We start from the raw sequence: 26,211 nt of genomic DNA on the forward strand, positions 1-26,211 counted from the left end.
CTCTTGGAAAGAGCACCCTACCCAAGGTCAACACCTCCACCCAACACTAAGGGCAATTTTGGACACTAAGGGCAATTTATCATGGCCAACCCACCTAACCTGCACATATTTGGACTGTGGGAGGAAACCGGAGAACCCGGAGGAAACCCACGCACACAGGGGGAGGATGTGCAGACTCCGCACAGTCAGTGACCCAAGCCGGAATCGAACCTGGGACCCTGGAGCTGTGAAGCAATTGTGCTAGCCACAATGCTACCCAGCTGCCCCAAATGGATCAAGGCTGCAATGTGGCTTGGAGCTGAGCAATCCTGGTGGAACCCAAAGCAGTACTGGTGAATAAGGTTATTAGTAAGTGGCAGAACTCTTGACAATTCCTACCATCACTTTGCTGATGATTGGGAGTAGACAGATGGTGTGATAATTGGACAGATTGGATTTTTCCCTGCATTTTTGTGAGAAGGGCATACCTGGGGAATTCATCATCTTGTTGCATGTCCGTGTTGTAACAGTAGTTTGGCTAGAAGCACAACTAGTTACGGTTCATACATCTTCAAGTGTTACAGCTAGATGCTGCAGCAGCCCAAAGCATTATCCAGTGCTTTCAGCCATTTCTTGATATCACATGGGCTGCGTTGTATGGCCGGCCTCTAATGGTGGAAACCTCGAGCAACGGTCCATATGGTGATCACTATACCTCCATATGCCAAACATGAACAAAAATACATTTGTAAGTAGTTCTGTCAAAATGCAATTTTGTATGACAACTTTTAATGAAAAGTGCCCCAACATTGTGAAGTTGTAAGATAGAAGTACATGTTAAAATCTTTTATCATTAGGTTAATCCGCAAAGTTTTTTAAAATTCAAATAAGGGCTCATTTTGATAATATGTGGAACTGACTTAACATATCGATAAGTTGTGAAATTGCTAATTATTCTGCTGTAGTAATTAAATGATTTGAATAAATTTTGTTTCTAAAAGGATGGTTGTACACCTTTGCTGTTGGCTGTTATTGAGAATCATCAAGAAATAGTGGACTTTTTGCTTAAAGAAGGAGCAGATGTCAATGCCAAGGACAAAACTGGGAGGTACAGTTTACATACTAAGACTTAAATTGCTGCATTAAGAACTTGTTTGTGCAAAATTTGCATATCTTGCTACCTACTTCTTTATGGAATTGAAGTAATACCTATCAAGCACTGATTATTGCTGTTGCTATGCTGTACTTTCTGGTTGCCAGCAACAAGAGCTCATGTGTACAAGAGAGTGCAAGAGGAGACATTCCATTGCTTAAATTGAATCTGATGGCTCAAATTCTATCTTTTTTTTGAGAATGTGCATTTGATTCCATTCATTGAGAATAATTAGCTCTTCCAAGCATTTAATTTTAATATTGGAACTACCACCAGAGATCATGAAGAAAGTTTAGCTTCTGATGTCAGAAACAAATGTCAGTGTAATACCTTTCTTCATTTTGCAACGGGTAACAGCTTTGAACTTTGCACGTTTACATCCTCCTCATTGTTAATTAAGGGATGAGAGGCAGGAAAGTAATGCATGTGGCTCACTGGCACAAAGTAAGTGTTAGAAATTCGAGTCACCTAGTCAGCTCGCTTAATGTATTTTATTACAAACTTGTGTTAAATCGACGACCAGTTCCTCAAACATTGTCATAAACAACCTCCTCCATGTCTCGAAGTCCCTGACCCCCTCAACTCAAAATTGATCTTTTCCAACAGTATAAAGTCATACAGGTCCCTCGGTGGTATATCCAACCTCCAATTCAGCAAGATCCTTCGCCGGGCAATTAGAGAAGCGAAGGCCACAACATCGGCCCTCCCCTCCATTAGCTCTGTAATTTCCCATAGGCCAAAGATTGCCACCATTCGGTCCGGCCTGACCTCCACCACAATTTTGGACAACGGCCCGTATTTCTCGGCCACCCCTTGAAAGAACCCACCCATCCTTGCCCGATTCGTATGCACCCTATGCACTACCTTGAACTGAATTAAGCTCATCCGCGCGCAAGAGGAGGTTGAGGTTGAATTCACCCTGCACGCTGCCTCACACCACAGCCGCCAGTCTATTCCCCACTCCTCCTCCCACTTGCACTTGATCCTCACCACTTGCACCCCCCCTTCCCCGCTTCAATCACCCATACATGTCCCCAATCCTACCCACTTGTGCATCGTAACCATTCCCTCGTTACCTGAATCCCCAAATATCTGAACCTTTCCCTAGTTACCTTAAATGGCAACATCCCCAAATTGGCCTCCAGCTCCGCCACGTTCACCAGAGACACCTCACTCTTTCCGATGTTCAACTTATACCCAGAGAAGGCCCCAAACTTCTTCAATATTCCCATGATCCTACGCATACTTTCCAGCTGGTCCGACACAAAAAAACTACAGATCGTCTGCATACAGTGAGACCCACCGTTCTGCTCCCCCTCACTATCCCCTGCCACTCCACTGATCCCCTAAGGGCCATCGCCAAGGGCTCAATCGCTAGTGCAGAACAACAAGTCCAGGAGTGACACTGGACACTCCTGTCTCGTACCTCTATGCAGCACAAAAGTCCGCAAACTCATCCCATTCATAACCACACTTGTCACTGGAGCTACGTACAAGAAGCGCATCCATGCCATGAACTCTGGGCCAAATCCAAACCTATCCAAGATCTCAAATAAATACCTCCACTCCATCTGATCAAAAGCCTTCTCTGCATCCATAGAAACAATAACCTCCGGCACCCAATCCACCGACAGTGTCATAACTACATTTAACAGCCTCCTGATGTTACTGTAGAGTAGCCTGCCCTATACGAAACACATATTTTCCTCTGCCACCACCCCTAGCACACAGCCTCCATCCTTCCCACCACCAACCTAGCCAGCTCCTGCATGTCCGTGTTCAACAACAAAATGGGCCTATATGACCCACACTCCCAAAGGATCCTTCCCCTTCTTCAGGATTTACGTGATTGATGCCTGCATCAGTAACTGACAGCTCCCCCCTTCTCCAATCCCTCACTAAACATCCCCAACAAATGTGGAGCCAACTCCGTTGCAAACACCTTACAGAACTCTGCCGGAAAGCCATTCAGCTCTGGAGCTTTCCCCGACCATCCCCTTAATGCTATCAATCACCTCCAATGCCTGCCTCATCTTCCTCGAACCTTGGAAACTCCAATCCGTCCAGGAAACACCCCATATCCCTTTCCTCTCCACCCTGCTTTGCCCTATATAACTTCTCATAGTACCCCTGGAACACCTCATTTATATCCCCGGCGCTGAGACTACCTCTCACCTCTCCTTTCGCACCTTAAAATTTCCCTGGGCGCAGCTTGTCTCCTCAGCTGATGGGCCAGCATACGGCTCGTTCATATTCATATTGAACCCTCCTCGGCCTCCTTCCCCTCTGCCTTCCCCGTCGTCAACCTATAGAAATGCCCCTGCAACACCTCTGCCTGCAACTCTTTAGTAGGGGCACCCGCATAACTTCTTTCCGCTTCCTCTATCTCATCCAACAGCCATCCATGCTCCTCCCTCCTCCGGTCATTGTGTGCCTTGAGCGAGACAATCTCCCCTTAGACCACTGCCATCAATGCCTCTCAGAATGTGGCTCCCGACACCTCCCCATTCTGATTGATTTCCACATACTCCCTGATCGCCAACCTCACCTTTTCACAGAACCCGTCATCCGCCAACAAAACTAAATCCAACCTCCATCTTGGCCTTTGCACCTACCCCTCGATGAGCCTCACCTCCAGACAATGTGGTGAGTGATCGGAAGATACAATTCCTTTTATATTCCGCCCCCACCACCGCCAACAACACCACCCAGCTCACCACAAAGCAATCAATTCTCAAGTACACAAGTATACATGTGTGAGAAGGAGTACCTCCTGGGTTCTTAAACCTCCACGGGTCGATCATTCCCATCCGCTTCATAAACCCACCGAACTCCTCAGCCACCCTCAATCACCTCATTGACTTGAGGCTTGAACTATCCATCCTCGGTTTCATTGCGGAATTAAAATCTCCACCCATAATCAATTGGTGACTATCCAGATCAGGAATTGTTCCCAGAAAACCACTCCCGTCAACCCATTTGGCGCATATGCATTAACTAGCACCACCTGCATCCCCTCCAGCACCCGATTCATTATTAGACATCGCTCCCCCCCCCCCCCCCCCCCCAAAAATCCCGTCCCGTACTTCCTTGGGCCCGACAAACCCCGTTATTTTGTTCAACAAAATGCCCCCCCCCGGGCGTGACTTTGAGTCAAAACCCCAAGTGGACTACCTGTCTCACCCATCCCTTCTTCAACCTAACCTGGTCCTTCAATCGGAGGTGCGTCTCCTGTAAAAAGATCACCTCTTTTGCCTTCAAACTCCTCAGTTGCGCAAAACCCTGGGACCTCCTAACCGTCCCATTTAACCCCCATACGTTCCACGTTCCACTTCTTACCAGAGGCCTACGCCTCAACTCCCTTCTGCCATCTGTCATCATCCCCTCAGGCACTGCCTCCTCTTTAGACCACCCTAAATCAGGCCCATCCAAGATGGCCCCCCTCTTCGTTCATGACCATGCTCAGTCTCCAACTCTGCCATGTCACATTTGTGCATCCGCATAATCACCGCCTGCGGTGGCTCCCCCAATCTCGGCCTCTGCCTTAAAGACCCATGAGCCCTGTCCACAACTGGGGCATTGTCCGGCACTCCCTGCTACCCAGCCTGGCCAACATCCTCGACACATATTTTGCGGCACTCGTTCCTTCCACATCTTCTGGCAGCTCCACAATCCGTAGATTCTGCCGTCTGGACCTGTTTTCTTGCTCCTCCACTTTCACCCTCAGCAACGTGCATAAGTCCCCCGGAGCTCAGCCTCCACAATCCGGTTGCTCTGGTCAAACACCACCTTTCGTATTTTCGCCCCTTGTGCCTCACGGCATGTCTCTATACGGTGCATCGACCCTCGCAGAGGTGCTACTGCTCCCTCGATGGCCTTCGATCAGTCCCATGCATCTCCTTCCACTGCTGCAAAATTCACCTTTGAAGAAGGTTATCAACTGTTCCATCTGGGTCTTTCCCACCGGTGTTGATCCTCCCTCCTCCGCCACAAGTCCCCCACCAATTCCTTAGTCAGGTCTTTGAATGTTTTTTGCCGGGGTTGGTAGCCAGTAGATATACCAATTTTCCTCTACACTTTCTGCACCACTTGCCTGCCGGTGCTACCCCACTTACGGGTATAAAGTGCCTAACCCAACGGCTTCGAGCCTGAGCAACAGGGGCAAAATTCTCTGGAAACGGCGTGATGTCCGCCGACTGGCGCCCAAAATGGCGCAAATCAGACGGGCATCGCGCCGCCCCAAAGGTGCGGAATGCTCCGCATCTTTGGGGGCCGAGCCCCAACCTTAAGGGGCTAGGTCGGCGCCGGACGAATTTCCGCCCCGCCAGCTGGCGGAAAAGGCATTTGGTGCCCCGCCAGCTGGCGCGGAAATTACATCTCCGGGCGGCGCATGCGCGGGAGCGTCAGCGGCCGCTGACGGCATTCCCGCGCATGCGCAGTGGAGGGAGTCTCTTCTGCCTCCGCCATGGTGGAGACCGTGGCGGAGGCGGAAGGGAAAGAGTGCCCCCACGGCACAGGCCCGCCCGCGGATCGGTGGGCCCCGATCACGGGCCAGGCCACTGTGGGGGCACCCCCCGGGGCCAGAACGCCCCGCGCCCGCACCCCCCCAGGACCCCGGAGCCCGCCCGTGCCGCCTTGTCCCGCCGGTAAGGTAGGTGGTTTAATTTATGCCGGCGGGACAGGCATTTTAGCGGCGGGACTTCGGCCCATTCTGGCCGGAGAATCGAGCGGGGGGGCCCGCCAACCGGCGCGGCGCGATTCCCGCCCCCGCCGAATATCCGGTGCCGGAGACTTCGGCAACCGGCGGGGGCGGGATTCACGGCAGTCCCCAGCAATTCTCCAACCCGGCGGGGGGTCGGAGAATCTCGCCCCCTGTGTGTGACCACTCACTCCATGGCTGCTACCGGAAGACCTCCAGTCACCTTGTTTGGGATTGAGGAATGTTGAGACTTTTGAGGGTACCATCCTTTCCGTTTATGGAGAGTATTATGTAGACTGTCTGTTACCATTCCCTGGGGAAACTGTAAATCAAAATGACCAAATTTAAAGAGTGACCCCCCAAATGAACACATTATCAACATGAGGGGCGAAATTCCCCCCAACGGCGGGATGTCCGCCGACTGGTGCCAAAGACGGCGCCAATCAGACGGGCATCACGCCGGCCCAAAGGTGCGGAATGCTCCGCATCTTTGGCGGCCTAGCCCCAACATTGAGGGGCTAGGCCGACGCCGGAGGGATTTCCGCCCCGCCAGCTGGCGCGGAAATGCGGCGCATGCGCGGGAGTGTCAGCGGCTGCTGTCAGTTTCCCGGCGCATGCGCGGGAGCGTCAGCGGCCGCTGTCAGTTTCCTGCGCATGCGCAGTGGGGAGAGTCTCTTCCGCCTCCGCCATGGTGGAGGCCGTAGCGGAGGCATAAGGGAAAGAGTGCCCCCATGGCACAGGCCCGCCCGCGGATCGGTGGGCCCCGATCGCGGGCCAGGCCACCGTGGGGGCACCCCCCAGGGTCAGATCGCCCCGTGCCCCCCCCAGGACCCCGGAGCCCGCCCACGCCGCCTGGTCCCGCCGGTAAATACCAGGTTTGATTTACTTCGGCGGGACAGGCAATTCCTGGGCGGGACTTCGGCCCATCCGGGCCGGAGAATCCAGCGGGGGGTCCCGCCAACCGGTGCGGCCCGATTCCCGCCCCCGCCCAATCTCCGGTACCGGAGACTTCGGCGGGGGCGGGATTCACGGCGCTCAACGGCCATTCTCCGACCCGGCGGGGGGTCGGAGAATGACGCCCGATATCCTTTTCCGGAACTTTTACTTCAATATGAATCAGAGCCAATGAAAATTAAACATAAATTACAGGCAAATACTTTAAATAAAAAGGTAAAATAGTTGATACAACAGTCTAAGAGAACTGCAAGCACTCTAACTCTCTACATAAATGTGGCTCGAAGTGCTATTCCATAGCCTTTCCAATTCAATTATTTTTTTCGTAAATAATTTTTATTGATTTCCAAAAGAGGAAAGGAGCAGATAAACAAGTACAATATCGTACCAAAATGCAATACCCCACCCACCAATAAACAGTCAAACAAAAAAAAAAACGATATAAATAAAACAGTAAAGTTAACAGTTGACAGTAATTAACTTTTTAAAGAGACAAATGGTCGCCATTTCCAAAAACATTGCTCAGTAGATCCTCTTATGGCACTTGGGGTGGCTTCTCCACCGCTGCTAGTGGGGTTGTCGATGTGATGGAGAGTTGAGCGCTGGGCTAGAAGTCTCGTTCCGATACTCTGGCCCCCTGCTGGGGGCAGCGAGTGACACACCAATGTGTATTTGAACACATTTGCATTCTAATAATGGGCTGGCACCAGATTCTCCACGCATCCCCTTCAGGCATGCATGGATTGATGCAATTATTTTCCAGTGTAGCCCTAACGTGGTGGACCACGTGGTAGGTCAAGAGGGTATGTAACGTAGGTGTCCCGAATCCATCGGAGGGCCCCCCTGCTCACAATAGAAATCCTGCCCACGCATCCCACCTCCCCATCAGGTGTCAGCCCACCTCTTTCCCCCCCCCCCCCCACCCCCCTAAAAATCAGCCCTGCCACCCTCACCCAACCCATCAGGCACCTCCTCCACCCCACCATCAGGCCTCCCCTGCAAAGCTGCCTGGACGGTGGCACTGTGGTTAGCACTGCTGCCTCACAGCCTCAGGGAGCCGGGTTTGATTCGAGCCTTTGGTGACTGTGTGGAATTTGCACATTCTCCCTGTGTCTGCGTGGGTTTCCTCCGGGTGCTCTGTTTCGCTCTTTAAAAAAATAATGTGCAAATTAGGTGGATTGGCCTCACTAAATTGTCCCTTACTGTTCAAAGATGTGCAGGTTAGATAGAGTTACGAGATGGAGCGTAGGAGGCTTAGGGGTGATCTTATAGAGGTCTATAAAATAATGAGGGGCATAGATAAGGTAGATAGTCAACATCTTTTCCCAAAGGTAGGGGAGTCTAAAACTAGAGGGCATAGGTTTAAGGTGAGAGGGGAGAGATTCAGAAGGGCCCAGAGGGGCAATTTCTTCACTCAGAGGGTAGTGAGTGTCTGGAATGGGCTGCCAGAGGTAGTAGTAGAGGCGGGTACAATTGTGTCTTTCAAAAAGCATTTAGATAGTTACATGGGTAAGATGGGTATAGAGGGTTATGGGCCAAGTGCGGGCAACGGGACTAGTTTAATGGTAAAAACTGGGCGGCATGGACTGGTTGGGCCGAAGGGCCTGTTTCCATGCTGTAAACTTCTATGATTCTATGATTACGGGGCTAGGGCATGGGAGTGAGCCTAGGTAGGGTGCTCTTTCGGAGGGTCGGTGCAAACCTGATCGAATGGCCTTCCTCTGCACTGTAGGGATCTATGGGCACAAGTGATGTTGTCTTAAGTTCTTTGTGATATCTTGCCTTTTCTGGTTCCTCCAGTATGTCCCTACTTTATACCCTGGCTAGGTCTGTCTTCCTGCAGTTTTGCCCATAGCCCCCGCCCTTTATCTGACTTGGCAACCTAACATCTTGCCTACAGGAGGTCCAACCATCTATCCCAGATTCACTAGCAATATTTTTGTGCCCTTTGACGTCCATACGACACCAATATCCTCTTTGGCACCAAAATTGGTAGTAGCAGTTCTCTATGGAAAGCATGTTTTTTGTAAAAATGTTAACCCTTTAGTCTTCTCACAATTGCAAACATTACAATTAATACTATTACATTTCAGAGTATTTCCACAAATAAAACAACATATTAATCGGAACATCAGAATTGAATTAAGCAACATACTTACAATTTCCTACAATTCTGAGATTCCCAGATATGATTAACACCAATAAGGAGCATGTTTACTGTCACTCAGGTCATGTCAATCCTGATTTTGCAGGATTTCCAACCAACGCACCAAGTTCATGGTCTGATCCTTTGATACAAGCTCTCAGCTCTTTTGCATCCCTGAGCTTTTTGCACTGATATTTGCAATTCAGTCCCTTTTAGCTCGCTCTCTACGTTGATGTCCCAAGTGATTCTGCAATTTTATCTATCTTGCTATCAAACAGAAAACCTTTTCATAGGAAGCTTTGCATGACCTCTCACTCAAAATGTTGTATTCCTTTTTCTGTCTGTGTGTGCTTTCTCTTTATGTCTGTACTTGTGTACTGTTCATCTTCTGCCTTGGGCTTTCATTTGTGTTTTCAGTTCTCCTTTGAATCACCGGCTTTTGCATTTAACTTCCTATTGGTGTACTTCCAGGTCAAGACTCGTCAGGTCACATGGACTGGTGTTTCTTATTATCCCCCAAAAAATTACAATTGACCCTATTACAATTGATGTAAACTCTTAAAAGTCATTTTCAAACATTCTTAAAAACAATCACAGAAACCCCAGACATCTTAAAGTAATTACAAATTTTCCTTATTGACAGTGCTTCAGGGTCAAAGGTTGTCACCAGTCTCACTACAGCATTAGTCTATAGTTGATCCCTTCAAAATACACACTTGCAGTCCCACTGAATCTTCTGCAGTTTGGTGAGATTTCTGTTTCCTTGTCTAAATTTATAAAGTTAATTTGTTATTCAAGTTCGAGTTATTGGGTTGCTGTAAATAAGACCAGTAAAATTTTTATCCGATGTTATGGATCAATGGGTAAGCCCGACCACTGTGGTAAGTTGCTTTGTTGCCAAGTTGAAATGGCATTGCTAGTTTTTTGTGACTGTTCCATAATATCAAAGAGAGTGTTTGACCCAGTACTGATGACAATCTCACATCAAACGTGGGAGATGTCTTAAATCAATTTGCAGCCAGGTGGGGAGGAATCAGTGTGGTCACTGATATCACACAAATTGTCTGCATGAGTCATTGATTACACTTCAAGGAATTAAACATTCAAATACTTTAAAAGCTCAATCCTGAGAACAAAAGGAACAAAAGAACAATTAGCTGTTGTGGCAGCCGTAAAAGAGAGGAATATATTTTTAGTTATGGTTTATGATTCAAATATATGACCTAGGGCAATGATTGTAAATTATTGTATTATTGTATAATACAAATGATTGTATTATTTTTTTTTCTAGAACTGCCTTGATGATTGCAGCAAGTAATGGACAGATTAGTTTGGTTAAGTTACTTCTACGTTATGATGCGGATGTTTCTTTAAAAGAAGATAAAGGATGGACAGCTGAAGATCATGCAATGATGAATGGACACCATGCGTATGGATTTTTCAATTTCATTTATTCATGTTCAGTGGCATTGGCATGGCAAGGTTATCACTAACGTGCCTGAGGGCTAATCTGTAATGGTACAATCTGTATGTCTCCATATAAAACCAGATCGCAAAGCCATTTTAATCTTACCCGCGCAGCAATTATTCCCAGTACTTCTGGCAGTTGATGTGGGGAGGTGCTCGGTCAGGTTCTGTTGATTTTCAAACCCGTGAACCTCTACTGGAAAGGGCATATATGTGGATATCCAGTGAGAGGGCAAACGTATGGCAAATACAGTTCAGTGTGAGTTCATCCATTTTGAATCCATGAAATGTAAATTGGAATATATTCTTAATGATGAAAGACTAGCAACTGTGGAGGAACAAAGGGATGTGAATGCCCAAATATGTTTTTAAAAATTTAGTACAGCGGTCAAGAGGCAAATAGAATGTTAACCTTATCTCAGGTGATTGGAATATAAAAGAAGGGGAAGTTATACTTCAGTTATACAGAGCTTTGACTGGACCCCATTTGGGGCACTTGTGTTAAGGATTGGTTATATAGACTAGGTTAACCAGAATAATACCGACTTAAAGGGTTAAATTATGAGGGCAGATGCATTGAATGGTCTTTCCTGTTACATTTACGGGTCTGTGGTAGGTCGGGCATGATTTCAGCCTGTGATCTTGAACGAGGGAAGTCTTAACGAACACAAGATGGGACCTGGCTGTGATGGGCAGGTGGAAAGTGGCCAACTGAGTTTATACTGGGATGGTCCCCACAAGGGCCAAAGGCAAGGTAGTGATTGGATAGATCATTTATAGAACCGGCACAAGCAAGCTGGCCAAATGATCTTTTTGCTATATCTTCTATGATTCTATGAATGAAACAGCTGTAAATTTGTTTTTATTTGTAATATTGAGACACTGCCTACAAATTATTATTTTATTAATTAACAATATTTCCATTTTTGAAAAAGCGAAGTTGTGCAAAAATATTTTTGTTTTCATTTGGGAGGTTCTTGTCTAAATAAAATCTTCCATCTGATTTATCCAGTTGTTCACATCTAATCACTGAGCATGATACAAAAAAGAAACTTCATCAGTCACCATACTATGGAGCAAGCAAAGTGAAAGGGGAACATGCTGCTGCAGTAGGTTTTGCACTTGGAGGACCAGCCACAGACAAAGAAGGTGAGTTTGGAAGTAAAATGCAGAAACATATATGTTGAAATGTTTTGAAAATATTTCTGCATTGTGGACTAGAATATTTTAGACTGTAGTTTATTGAAGATATGGGCACAGCAATTTAAATATCGCTCATGGACTGTTTTTGGTAAGACATGTATGTCAAATTGTGTTAAAAGTAGCTGCAGATGTATAGCTATGAATGTTTGATGCAAGAACTGGTTTGTGGAAAATAATTTAAATGTGATCATATTTGAGTTCAACGGTAAATTTTGTTTTCCCTTTTGAAAATACAAGCAAAGTATAATATTTTGAAATGTTGCAAGAGACCCTCCATTACGTTTATCGATTGACATGTTACAAGTATATATCAAATAGAAAAATGTGGCTGAGCATCGATTTGTGCAAGACCCAAGCTGAACTTTCCAGTAATATTTGATTATATGTAAAAATTTAACTTTCTGCTGACTACCAACTTTGTATATGTCTGTAAGTGACTGTTAGTCATATGAGTGAGTGAGTACCTGATGTCACTGAAAACAAGACACTGCTTTCGTCAATCATTTTTGGCAACAATTCCTTAGTCATCATTCCAGATCAACTAGAATGCTGATCTGAAGGCATGTGAACTGGGAAAAATCGATACCTAATGGATTCTGATTTTGTACTGCATTACTCTTCGGTCTTGAGTGCTTTCGTCTTGGAATTTGAGTCATTTAAGAATATTGATCATCGCAGTTCTCTGTGGAGTTCTAATGTGCTACTAACATCTCTAGTTTATATCTATTGGAACAAAGCAAAAACTATTGTAGATGGCCATTTTTCTGAGAAAGCTATATTAAAATTTTAATTGGCCTGTTTTTCAGTATTATATTTTGAGGGGGAGGTAGTGATGGAGGATAATGGAGAGCATTTGTAACAAGAAACTTCGAACTATTCTGTTAATTTCACCAATCTAACTATAGCTCTTCACGTGAGTGTTTACATTTCTGAAATAAAAAACTTAAAATGGATATGAAGAACAAAGAAATTACATGATAATAGTTTAGCATCTAACATAATAGAGAACCCAAGTTTTTTTATAAACAAATAAAATAATTAGAGATTAGACAAAGGAAGGGTGGAGCTAATCGGGTCAAAAGTGGAGATCTTGTGAAGGCAGAGACACTATATGATTACTTTCCATGCCGCAAAATGTTGCAGTAAAGGAAGAAGATAATGGTGAAATTAGTTAGGTTCAACGTAGATAGAGGAGGTATGTAAATGCTGGGCAGCGCTACAAAGTAGAAAAGTCACCCAGTCTGATGGGATGTTTGCTTGGTGGGAAGTAAGTTTAGAGATGGTGAGGTTAGGGTCACAATCTCCCAATTCTCTTTAGATATGGCAGGCTGCCAGAGGACTGGAGGATTGGAAATATTACACTGTTCAAAATTGGGGAGAAGGATCAATGTGACAACAAAAGCTAGCCACCCTAAAAGTGGTGGGGATACTTTGAGACAATTTAAGACAAAATTAATTGGCACTTGGGGAAATACAATTTAATCAATTACAGAATGGTTTTGTTGAAGGTGAATTATGTTTGCCAAAGGTTTTTTTTCTCTTAGGAAGCAACAAAACGGATTAATCTAGGTCGTTCAGTTGGTGTGGATATATAGGGCACGATTCTCCTAAAAGGGAACAAAGTCCCCTAGTGAGCGCATTTAGCAGCGTGTTTCCCGGCACTGACAGTGCCGAGAAACACATGGCACACATGGCGCATTGAATAAGGGGCCTGAACGGTGAATGCACGGCCGTAGCCCCTTTTTGCACAGTGGGAAGCTCCGCTCACCGGAACTCCCCATTGTAGTGAGAGATCGGGATGCCTGGGTACCCTTTCATGCCACCTGTGCACCTTGGCACTGCCAGGGTACCCAGCTGGCACCAGCAGTGCCAAGGAACTATCCTGCCCAAAGGGCAAGCAGCTGAAAGCCTCCGATCCCCTTGGAGACCCCCATGAGTGGCATTCCATCTGGTCTCTGAGGCGAAGAGGTTGAATAGGGAATTTATACATTACAGTGAAACTAGCTGGCACATTGTGGGCGGGATTTACAGCGTAATGTCTCGCCAGATTGTGTGGAATCTCGCAATGCGTTGCAAGCTGGGTAAATCCCAGGAGCGAGTTCTCCCGGCTTTCAGCAGCTACACTGCGCCGCTGTGACCTGCTTTTTTGGTGCAGTTTGGCCATTGGATCGAGCCCATAGACTTTCAAAAGATGTTTGATGAAATACCACATTATGAGCTTGTCAGCAAAATTAGGGTTTAAAGTGACAGTGGTCGCATAGATATGAAATTGACAAAGAAAAGAAAGCAAATTAATGCAGGTAGGGAATATACAGTGAATGGTAGAACCCTCAAGAGTATTGAAAGTCAAAGAGATCTAGGAGTACAGGTCCACAGGTCATTGAAAGGGGCAACACAGGTGGAGAAGGTAGTCAAGAAGGCATACGGCATGCTTGCCTTCATTGGCCGGGGCATTGAGTATAAGAATTGGCAAGTCATGTTGCAACTGTATAGAACCTTAGTTAGGCCACACTTGGAGTATAGTGTTCAATTCTGGTCGCCACACTACCAGAAGGATGTGGAGGCTTTAGAGAGGGTGCAGAAGAGATTTACCAGAATGTTGCCTGGTATGGAGGGCATTAGCTATGAGGAGCGGTTGAATAAACTCGGTTTGTTCTCACTGGAACGAAGGAGGTTGAGGGGAGACCTGATAGAGGTATACAAAATTATGAGGGGCATAGACAGAGTGGATAGTCAGAGGCTTTTCCCCAGGGTAGAGGGGTCAATTACTAGGGGGCATAGGTTTAAGGTGAGAGGGGCAAGGTTTAGAGTAGATGTACGAGGCAAGTTTTTTACGCCGAGGGTAGTGGGTGCCTGGAACTCGCTACCGGAGGAGGTAGTGGAAGCAGGGACGATAGGGACATTTAAGGGGCATCTTGACAAATATATGAATAGGATGGGAATAGAAGAATACGGACCCAGGAAGTGTAGAAGATTGTAGTTTAGTCGGGCAGCATGGTCGGCACGGGCTTGGAGGGCCGAAGGGCCTGTTCCTGTGCTGTACATTTCTTTGTTCTTTGTTCAGAGAGTATTGCTGAATTTATGCTTTTCATGCTGGAGGGAGGTGTATGCACTGGTATATCCCTGGTGTTGGTATTAGGACCCCTTCTCTTGATATTAATGAAATTGGCTTTGGAATACAGGGCATAATTTCAAAGTTTACAAAAAACGTGAAACTCAAGAATGAATTAATTAGTGAGGAAGACAATAATGAGAAGAGTAATGGAAATGAGCAGATAAATAACATGCAGTTCAACATGCATTGCTTCACACTTTTGTATGTTAGTACTAAACTAAATGGTACAATTGTAAATAGAATGCAAAGCTAGAGGGACCTGGGTTATTTGTGCAGGGCAAGTTGAGATGTTTTTTTAATTAGACTGATACCAGAGATAAGAACTTGAGTTACCTAGTCCCACTCCACTGCCCTGTACCCGCAACCTAACCTAAACATCTTTGGATGCTCTGGGACGATTTAGCATGGCCAATGCACATCTTTGGACTGTGGATGGAAACTGGAGCACCCAGAGGAAACTCACACAGACGCTGGTAGTAGTGCTAACCACTGTGCTGCCCATAGCCTCCTATTCATATCTCCTAAGATAAGGAGAAACTTTTTCCAGTGATAGAAGGGTTGTAACCAGAATACAGATTTAGGGTAATAACAGAAAATGCTGGCAATACTTAACTGGTCAGGCAGCATCTGTGGAGAGTGATACAAAGATGTAGATGTTTTAGACTGATGACCTTTCATCAGAACTTCGACATCTGCACCCTCTACCCTCTTGTGTTCTATGTCTCAGAATATTAAAATTCCTTATCTCAACTACCTGTAACTTCTTGAGTGTGTGTCTGAGCTGCTGAATGCAGAGACGAGGGTGTGTGGTTGGATAGGTCACCATTGTTGGCTGATTTTTATCTTTCAACATCCAAGACCACAGCCAAAATAGCATCTTATTTGATGCAGATTTAACCTATTTAACTTTTATTTTATGCTACAAGTGAGTTTCCAAAGAGAGATAAGTGGATCCTGAATAAACCCAGATTGGGATTTTAATTTTTCAGGTGAAGCTTGCTTAACTGGCATTTACATTCAGCATAAACGGTTTGCTGGACTTCATAAGATGTGCTTTCATGGAATTTTCTTTGTGATGCCTTCTTATCTTACGCAAAGGACCATCTCTGTCCGGTACGGTAGCACAGTGGTTAGCACTGTTGCTTCACAGCGCCAGGGTCCCAGGTTCGATTCCCAGCTTGGGTCACTATCTGTGCAGAGTCTGCACGTTCGTCCTGTGCCTGCGTGGGTTTCCTCGGGGTGCTCCGATTTCCTCCCACAAGTCCCAAAAGGCGTGCTGTTAGGTAATTTGGACATTCTGAAATCTCCCTCTGTGTACCCGAACATGCGCCAGAATGTGGCGACTAGGGGCTTTTCACAGTAACTTCATTGCAGTGTTAAAGTAAGCCTACTTGAGACAATTATTATTATTATTATTGAAGCGCACTAAACCTTGATCCCAGGCTGCCATTCACTGTGAGGTAGAGAAAAACTGAGATGGTCATGAGGCCTGTGCATGGTGATAGAGCAAGTAATATTTTTGTGAATATTACTGGAGGATTTTAGACACTGGTCCTGGTATTTGGTGCTCTTTTATAACAATGGGAAACAGGTAATGTGCTGATGTTGAGATTTGGTTAAAATGTCGTCTCACTGTGCAGAGCAAGCATTTCACATAGCCCATAAAAGGTTTGCAGAGAAGGAGCAGATCTTTGGGACTACGGCTTCAAAATAATAGTTCTTTACTCATCTATGAGGCGATGCCCCAGAATCTGATTCTAGGCTAGGCTGCAACAGCAGTGTTAATCAAACTTCACGTCAGCTGGAACATACCCGTGGTCCTTGCATGATTGCAAAGTGGTGAAACTCACCACATGACATGGTAATTCATGAGTCAGTCTTGAGCATTTAATACAAGGCCTTAATACAAGGTCATACCTATCCCGGCACCAATGGCTTACTCCTGTTATACTCTGGTCTTTAGGATATTCATTACATGACGGGGTTCATTACAAGGAGATGGTATGAGCCAGGGGAGTAGTAGGTGTCCCTCATCACTCTGCCATCCTATTGCTTGGCCCCGCTGTTGAAAGTTGTAAAGAAATAACCGCTCCAAGCATATTGTGAATTCATGTGCATGGCGCTGTGCCTTCATTGAAAATGAACTGCAGATGCAGTTTGGAACATGGAATGCAACATTAGTACAATCAATATTTCCCATCCAACAAATCTGACATTTCTCTGATTCCTCAGTATGCAGGACACTGTCAAAGTGTTGTCATGTCATAGAGGGCATTGCACAGAAAATTAGCTGATATGGAAAAAGCCCTGTGGTTCCTTTGAGCCTGTGGCATAGAAGCTGAAATCTGCAATCACTCTGCTGTTGTGTATGCTGTGAACAGTAGTTGGAGATCAAACTGCAACATCAGGCAATCATTTTCAGTGCTCCGTGACAATAGTGCAAGCTTCTTAAAATATAGTTTCTAGAAATTAGCACCTCCATAATCTGTTCATTGGGTTATACCAGGGTGGTCTCTGACTATCCTCTGATACTCCGTAATTAATTTGGCCCCTCTCTCATCTTCCACTTTTCCTGTTGCTTCAGTATATAGCTGTCAGGAACTGAGATTTGTATTTGGTATCCCATTGTGTCAGCCCTCCGATCCAAGTTCAATTATTGTTTTGAAATTGAATGTTATGGAAGAGAAAAACAGAATTTAGCAATGGGAGTCCTGTGTATAACTGAAAAGTGATCTTATTATCTACAATTAGGCCATAGAATGCAAAAGGAGACCATTCAGCCCATCGAGTCTGCACTGTCCCTCAGAAAGACCAAGCTACCTAGGCCCACTCCCCCGCCCTATCCTCGTACCCTGCACATTGAGAATGGCCAATCCACCTAACCGGCACATCTTTGGACTGTGGGAGGAAACCGAAGCGCCCAGAGGAAACCCATGCAGACTCCATAAAGACAAAGGCCGGAATCGATCCTGGGTCCCTGGCGCTGAGAGGCAGCAGTGCTTGCACCTCTGCCATGATTTGGCACGGGACGGATAGTCCTGTGATTTTGCCATAAATCTCCCAAGAACTCTTAGTTGAGCGGTGTCTGAAATACTTCATTGATAAAGAATCCTTGCAAATTCGCCTTTAAGTACTGGTAGATATTCTGAACCATTGTTAGAAGGCCAGATTTCTCGAATTTGGACCCAGTGATTCTGTCCCGACTGTAATTTATGCCAGCCTGCCGTTGCAAGTTTGGACATTTTCTCAGTGCAGCCTGAAACTGAGTGGATTTATACAGATAGTTTTGCAGCAGAACTCTGCAGTGCACCAGATGTTCTTGAACCTGTAGAAGTGTAATAGCCAACTTGCACCCTCCCCCAACCCAGGGAGAAGGCAGAAGAATGATGGAGCAGACCCGATGGGCCTAATGACTTAATTCTGCTCCTATATTTTATGGTCTAACACAGTTATTTTGGGGGCCCAAGTATCTAGCACCAATTGGTCCAGTTTGCATAACCTATTGCTGAGTATTCACAGTTTTAAAACTGGGGGATGAAAATTAATTACAGATAGAGGCAAAGGAATACTGGATCTAGAATTGAATAGAGATCACCCATTTATAGCTTCCGCAGAATAACAGCATTGTGAAATTTAATCCAAAGCAATGGTTAGGAGCATACTATCATTTTATTAAAAATGCAATTTGACTGGTTACTGTAAATCAGGCCCAATGCTGTGAACATGTGTATTGCTATAAATAACGTGCTGCTTGTGATGCGGAATGTGTCAACCAGTGTCAAAGATTTTAATCACTGCTCAGCTATTGTGGCTGAAGAAAAACAGCTATTTAATACACTGCCATTAAATGGTAGTGTAGTAATGTATTTATTGCTTTCCGGTGACTAAAACTTGCAGTGCTTTCACCCCAGCAATAATTATACAGTGCAGAAAAAATGGAGGCTTCTAGCAAAAGTAAAAAATAATGATATGTAGTAATGCAAGTCATCTTTACTTTTGTATCCTACGACCTAACCACTGCCAATGGGACTTCCCTCTATTAAAGAGAACTCCATTTTGGGAAATAATATTGACTTTTCTTGCTGCTTTAAATAAAGTTGCTAAACATACTGTATATGAGTAGAGATTACTGGGATTATGTGTAACTGGTAAAATCCAGAAGTTGTTATTATGGAATATACCAGAGTGTGAGATTTTCTCCGGTTGGGATTAATATATTGTTTTGGACAAAAAAAAAATGGAGAGGCTTATTCTGCATCTGGTCAAGTAACATCTGACTGGAAACTTGAAAAGACTGGAAGACTAGAGTAGAAACGTTCTTTGTTTCTCAGCACTGCTATTCTTAGATTTGAGGACAAAAGACTATCAGTTAAAATAATGATTTTAATGCGCAAAATGTAATACTTGCTGTGCTTTATGCAACCAAACCATTTGCCATGTCTAGTTTATTAAAAGTACCAAGGAAGAGTTGTCTGTAGAATGCTCAAGGATTCATATTTTTGTATTTGTAATTTTTGTGGAACTAGACTATTTCCATTTGAGTTCATTTTTTTCAGATCGTATTTTGAGGAAATCATTTTATGTAGCCACATGGTGAAAATTACTATGTTTTGGTAAAACAATACCAAAAACCTTGTAGGTAATTTGGTTTCAAACTGTGTTTCAGCAACATAACATGGGCTGCTCAGATTTCTTAGTTCAAAATTCAAAAATTTCTGTTTGAATAAAATATTACTTTTTTAATTCAAAAGGCGGAGGTAAATCATTAAAATTATGTTTTCCTGTTTGTAATGGTCTTGGCAGAAATGTTGTGTTTAGAGTTCAGCTGTTTTAGTTCCTATTTTCTCTTGTTCCTGACTTTGTCTCATCTGTTCCTCATGTCTTTTCCTGTGGACATAGAGTTTCAGGAGTCTCCTGAACAGAAGTGGAGAACAAGTGATTCTGAGAAAGGTAGTATTAACAATAGAAGCTGTCTGACAAAATAATGTATATGATTGAACATTGTCCCACTTGACATCTACGTTTCCCCTCTTTTTGCACATTTGCTTTATTGAGTTGACTTAAAAAATTGATTTGCTCTGATTTTCCATGATGTATTTGTGAATGAACACCCCTGTGAAACTCTGAAATTGTTTTTAAATCGATGTACTACATAACGTTTACAGCAAATGTTGGTCAAACAATTGCTAAATGAAATGAACTGCATAATTATGTTTTAGAATATTTGAAATAGCCAATCTTATTCTGCTTCAATAATAATCAAACTTTATGCTTCCTTATTCTCTCAAAACTGCAAAAGCTTATGCTTTAATCTTTTCACAATAGTTGTGCTCCTTTTTCTGTTTTTTGAGTGAAAGTTTCACTCAAGTGGAGGTTGGAAAGTTGTCGCATGTCGGCCAGTTGAATATTGTGGACTATGTTTCCAAATGTCTCCCCTCCAAACAAAAAAAGGTGTACATAAATTGAATTTATTTTGTTAATGACCAACCTTAATTCATGTATTGTGAGTTGCTTGCAAAATGTTAGTATCTTAAGCTCATTAATATAATTTGTCTATGGCACCGTACTCAGAGTATTGCACTTGGGTTTGTGAAACCAACTTTTAATATTAAATTGAGTTCTCGTTCTCCTGAATATTAGAGGCAAACTTCAACAGTAATTTTCAGAGAGATGTAATTATTTCCTCAAGTCTATAGAATGCAAGCGCATGACTTTCAAAAGCATCACATCTTGTAAATATATCAAAGAAACATTGACTCAATGTTGTTGACTCAAAGCAATTAGTTTGGTCACTTGAGCGAATGGAAAATGGAGCACTTGTTTAGTTTTTTCTGAAAGCTATCAATCCAAAGCAGGATACTATCAATGAAATCACTTCAAGAATTTGGGGTGTTGGCTTAAGTTAGTAGCTTGATTTTTTTTTCCTCCTTAGAATTTATTTAGTAATTGGCCTGTTTTTGAGGAGAGTACTTAATAAAAATAACATCAATAGCTTCATTTAAAAGATTTTTAGATGCTAAATCCGTTTAACAAGAGCTAACCACATACTTAGTAATGCCTTTGGCATACTGGGGCGCAAGTATAAATTATTTTTGTTTGAAGAAGTTACGAGGTTTCAAACTTGAATAAAATAAATAATGACACTAGCAAAAGTATAGGAATATAACATTCTGGAACTAATTTTTATTGAAATATGTTTCGAAATCTGAAGAACCGATGAATAACATACAGAGCTTATCAAAGAGAAGCAAAACCGAATCTTTTCAATACAATTGTGTCCTCATTTTATGAATACTCCACAGATGTTTTAGCTTTAGTCAACTATGAGATCAAAGATTTACACATCTACTTGTCTGGATGACATCCACAAAGCTCATTCTTCTACATAGCCCTCAACCTTGCCCATCACTCTCTTTACTTTAACCCACAGAAAAACAGCTGCTGTGTTGCCCTTTAGCTCCCTGCTTTATTTGTCAGGAGGTTAAAGAGTTAAATGTTCCCCAAACCATTCTCTTTCCTCTTGCCCAGCCAATCTGGTCCCTTCTCGTCCCTTTTTACACCTGGCGTGCTAATCCGATGTTCAGGGCAAAGATGTCACTTCTGGCCAACGTCCAGGTGTACAATGAGAAACAAAAGCAAGGTGCATCTTTCTTATGCCCATGTGTTCAGAACCTGCAGCAATCAGAGATCACTTACTCCCTACATGGTCAACCTGTGAGTGGTCAAGGGTGATGTCACCTTCATGGACAGAGTCCCAATGAACTGTTTCAAAATGTTTGACTGTTATAAGGTCTAGCATTCCACATTCCCTTAATAATGTCCATCCTGTGTTTTGATAATCATAGGCAGCATTGCACCATTGGAATGTCTGCAATAATAAAACAATCCCATACCTGTCCTTTTATAATTACATGCTTTTTACCTATATCCTGTTTTAGGACTTTCATTCTGATGTGAATTGACCAGATTTTCCTTGCTATATTTCTGCTTCCTTAATGCTGGTGTTCCCACAAAGGTCAAGCTACAAAGTAGCCAATTTGACTTGATGTATCATGCCTTATATACATTCTCACAGCATAACTGGCATAAATATAGTCATGATATGCAGCTGAAAATTAATCAGTTACTTTGTTATTTCAGACTCATTGGGCTATATGGCAGTAGCTAGCTGTAAAGAATTTGAACTGTGACCGCGCACCAACCAGTAATCTGATAACTAATCCAATAAGGACAAATGTGCTTCATTTCTGTCGCACCAAGCTTAACTTGACCACTTTGCTATCATTAAAGATAGTGAGGGAATGAACAAGAGGTCAAAACCTTCTTCAATTTGTTCTCGCCAATATACTTGTCGAGACACAAGTGTCCATGACCTTCACCACAGTATTTGTGAAGACAAAAGACTCAATCATGTTATATGGCATTGCAGCAATAAATAGAGATTCAAAACCGGTCACGCAGCACAAAACTGGGTATTCATGAGGAGCTGTGAGCCATCACCAGCTGCGGAAATGTACTCTACATTTCGTATCCTTCGGCATATCCTCCATCTACTATCATTGTCAAGCCAAGGGACCAGCAAGTGAGTATCTTCTGCCAAAAGTGGCAAGTGGATCTTGGCTTTCTGAGATCACCAGCTTCGCAAAAGCCACATGATGTCATGATGGCTGAGCGCACTGGACAAAGTAGACAATGGGTTCTGACAACATTTCAGCTGTATGCTGAAGAATTCCAGAACTAACTGGGCCTCTGGCTGACCTATTCCAGTGCAGTTACAACACTGGCATCCACCTGACAAAGTCCTCCATATCTCATTACAGCCTTGGTCCAAACTGGACAAAGGAACTGAATTTCAGTGGTGAAGTGAGAATGACCTCCGATGACATTAAAACAGTATTTGACTGAATGTGGCATCATGGAACCTTTGTAAAATTGTAATCCATGGAACTGGGTGGGGCGGGGGGTGCGGGGGGGGGGGGGGGGGGGGGGGGGTGAAACTGACTGGAGTCATAACGAGCACTGAGAAAGATGGTTGTAATTGTTGTCAGCCAATCATCTCGGTCTCAGACAATTGCTGTAGGAGTTGCTCTTTCCAATCATTTTAAGCTGCTTCATCAATAGTCTTCCCTCGATCTTCACTTTGCAAGTGAAGACATTCACTGATTGCACGGAGTTCAGTTCCATTCATACCATAGATAATCAAGTAGTCTGTAGGCACGTGCAGGAGGACCTGGATAATATTTAGGCTTGGGCTGCTAAATGACAAGCTACACTTGCGCCACACACATGCCAGATACCTGACCCTCCGGATCTCGGACAACGATGAGTCCGAATACAGGAGGGAGATAGAGACCCTAGTGGAGTGGTGTAGCGATAACAATCTCTCCCCCAATGCCAGCAAAACTAAAGAGCTAGTAATTGACTTCAGGAAGCAAAGTACTGTACACACCCCTGTCAGCATCAATGGGGCCGAGGTGGAGATGGTTGGCAGTTTCAAATCTCCAAAAATGTGTCCGGTCCACCCACGTCGACGCTACCACAAGAAAGCACAACAGCGCCTATACTTCCTCAGGAAACTAAGGAAATTCGGCATGTCCACATTGACTCTTACCAACTTTTACAGATGCACCATAGAAAGCATCCTATCAGGCTGCATCACAGCCTGGTATGGCAACTGCTCGGCCCAGGACCGCAAGAAACTTCAGAGAGTCGTGAACACCGCCCAGTCCATCACACGAACCTGCCTCCCATCCATTGACTCCAACTACACCTCCCGCTGCCTGGGGAAAGCGGGCAGTATAATCAAAGATCCCTCCCACCCGGCTTACTCACTCTTCCAACTTCTTCCATCGGGCAGGAGATACAGAAGTCTGAGAACACGCACGAACAGACTCAAAAACAGCTTCTTCCCCACTGTCACCAGACTCCTAAATGGCCCTCTTATGGACTGATTTCATTAACACTACACCCTGTATGCTTCATCCGATGCCAGTGCTTATGTAGTTACATTGTATATGTTGTGTTGCCCTATTATGTATTTTCTTTTATTCCTTTTCTTCTCATGTACTTAATGATCTGTTGAGCTGCTCGCAGAAAAATACTTTTCACTGTACCTCGGTACATGTGACAATAAACAAATCCAATCCAATCCTCTTCAGCAATCGCTTCCCCATGACATCAAAGGCAATTCCATCGCTGAATCAGCTACAGATTACAACTTTTTTTGACAGCGTTATTAACCTAAACTCTCCCAGAATTCACCAGTTTTTAATTGTCCGATAGGAAATCTGTAGCTGAATATCCCAAAATTTCTTTTATCTTTTTCATGTTTCTGATAATCTTTCTGTCTGAAGCAAAATACTGTCAATGAAAATATTATAAATTGCAATTGATGTACCCTATTGCTAAATAATACATGTAAGGTATTTCACACAGGTTAATTACGTTTTAAAAAATACATGATTAAAATATATGGTCTAGTGGGAGAAATGAACATAAATATTAATGTCCATCAGTCTTCCAGTTCAATTCTGATGTAACACTTTTTGTAAATCAGCGATGAAAATCAACTGGCTATGAAACATTTGTCATTGATCAGGACTCCAGTTATAATGTCCATTAATTTTCTAGAAAGTCTCTCAAAAGAGAAAAATTGATTTCCATTGGAAAACAATTTAAACATTTTTTCCCCTAAAAGGTGTAAATGCTGTTCCATATTTTAACTATGATTGTTTTTTACAGCTTTGCATGTTTGCTCACGAGGCAAGACAGGTTTTTTTTTTCTGTTACCTAATTCATATAAATGCAGGAAATGCTGTATTTTAAAATTGTAGATTTTAAAGTTTCAGAATAATTGAGTGCATGCTGACTCAGTACTATAATGAAACTTGGGCTATTGTCTGCTAACAGAGATCCATCAATATTTTGAGGGTTCATTCAGACTGCACAAGTTAGGTGAAGCTAATGGGAATCTAGGAAGAGACCTCAAATTTCTCAAAAGGAGGAAAATCATTTCAAGTGTCTCGGTGTAGAAAAGGCACGTTTTGTAATCAGACCTTTCTCTTGACTACTATTAGAACATGTGTTGTAGTGGATTTAACTATCCCTAAAAGATTTTGGCCCTCAGATTTTAGGTTAGATTTTTTGAGCTTATTGCCATATGGCCAATGTGCAAGGAGGTTTTCTTGACATTGTCTCAAGAGAAGCTCTTTGGAGATCGCATGCTTTTTTTTTAACATCATTAGGATAAAATGGAGTAAATGTTTATGTCCAGCAGAAAAGTTTTGTATTAGCTGTTGATTTCAATGGAAAATAAAATTGATCAGGGTTTATAATGTGTGGCTGATACGTTACCAACAATCTTCTCCCTCGCAGTGAGTTTGAAATGGCAATCATATTTCAAGGTAGCAAGTCCTTCATTGTGACTGTTGGAAGTGAACCATTATATTCATGAGAGGACGCTGCCTCGGCTTTCTGTACTACTATCAGATAATACATTTGTTACAGCATATTGAAATGAAACGATGAATTATGTTAGATTGTCTACAATATCAACTCTATTATGTAATGGTCGTAATTTTTGAATGTAGATCTTCCTCCCTGAACGAGGTTCTGTTGCCCTCACCTTTTATGGCTAGCTACAGCCTTGTGTTTTAATATGTTTGTTGTGTTTAATGCTGCATGATGTCTGTTGCCTTCTTTGTTAAAGAACTAAAGTGTACATTTTAGGAATGGTGAAGAGCGCCTGTTAATGACATGGCCCATGCTGTGAAACTCAGAAGATTAATTCTCACAAGGAGGCTTTTCCCTGTATTGAACAAGTAACATTCATTTACTTGTAGATATTGAGGCATTGGAGCAGTTGAAATATCTCTAATATTTGGCATGTAAGCAAGATTTGTTCCAGAGGTTACCCCTCGGGCTTGTTGTACAGAGTGCGTGTCATTTGCTATGCGAGTATAGAAACATCACAATTTTGAGAGACCTGCGTAGATTATAACTTGCAAATGGATATTTCTTTAATGTTGTTTATTTTAGAAATACAACATGATGAGGCTATTGCCCACAAATAAGGAAAACCAAACTGGCACTAAATTTTAATAAAGCAAATTCCATGTTATTACAATCTTGATAGAGACCAACAACGTTTTTTTAAAGACACTCAAACTCATTATGCCGCAAGATTTCACATTTTTAAATAAAAACTTTTGTAGTACAAGACTTAAATATAGCAAGTACCAGTAACTTAACACTGTTTCATAAACAACCTAGAAACATGAACCCAGAAATCTCAACAAAGTGCTCTATGTTGCACTTTTATTTCCTTTGCTTCCCCTGGGATCAAACCAAGATGTGCCATAGCTTTCAGGAATTCACTTTGATTCTTCTCCGTATTCCTGCTATTCTCTGAAATGCAAGACGTCTTGGGGTCCTTCTACTAGCATCTGACTAGGCGAATCTTCCAACTCTCTGACAACTCATGTTTGTGGACTTCC

The 26,211-nt window shown here is 43.4% G+C and overlaps 1 protein-coding gene across 9 annotated transcripts in view; it reads left to right on the forward strand.

The window, feature by feature from the left end:
- Positions 1-26,211, forward strand: part of ankrd26 (ankyrin repeat domain containing 26) — a 167,376-nt gene that overhangs the window by 21,694 nt on the left and 119,471 nt on the right. For 8 of the 9 annotated variants that reach the window (XR_011936562.1, XM_072485232.1, XM_072485228.1 and 5 more), the window contains exons 4-7: positions 981-1,087; positions 10,223-10,360; positions 11,411-11,547; positions 19,616-19,666. Coding sequence is in view for 8 of the 9 variants with exons in the window: in XM_072485232.1 (XP_072341333.1) it covers positions 981-1,087; positions 10,223-10,360; positions 11,411-11,547; positions 19,616-19,666 (433 nt within the window). In the remaining variant the exon portion in view is untranslated. The remainder of the gene's footprint in view (positions 1-980; positions 1,088-10,222; positions 10,361-11,410; positions 11,548-19,615; positions 19,667-26,211) is intronic. The other variant, XM_072485230.1, reaches the window with a different exon arrangement.

This window comes from Scyliorhinus torazame, chromosome 19 (genome assembly GCF_047496885.1).
Source record: "Scyliorhinus torazame isolate Kashiwa2021f chromosome 19, sScyTor2.1, whole genome shotgun sequence".
Classification (NCBI taxonomy): domain Eukaryota; kingdom Metazoa; phylum Chordata; class Chondrichthyes; order Carcharhiniformes; family Scyliorhinidae; genus Scyliorhinus; species Scyliorhinus torazame.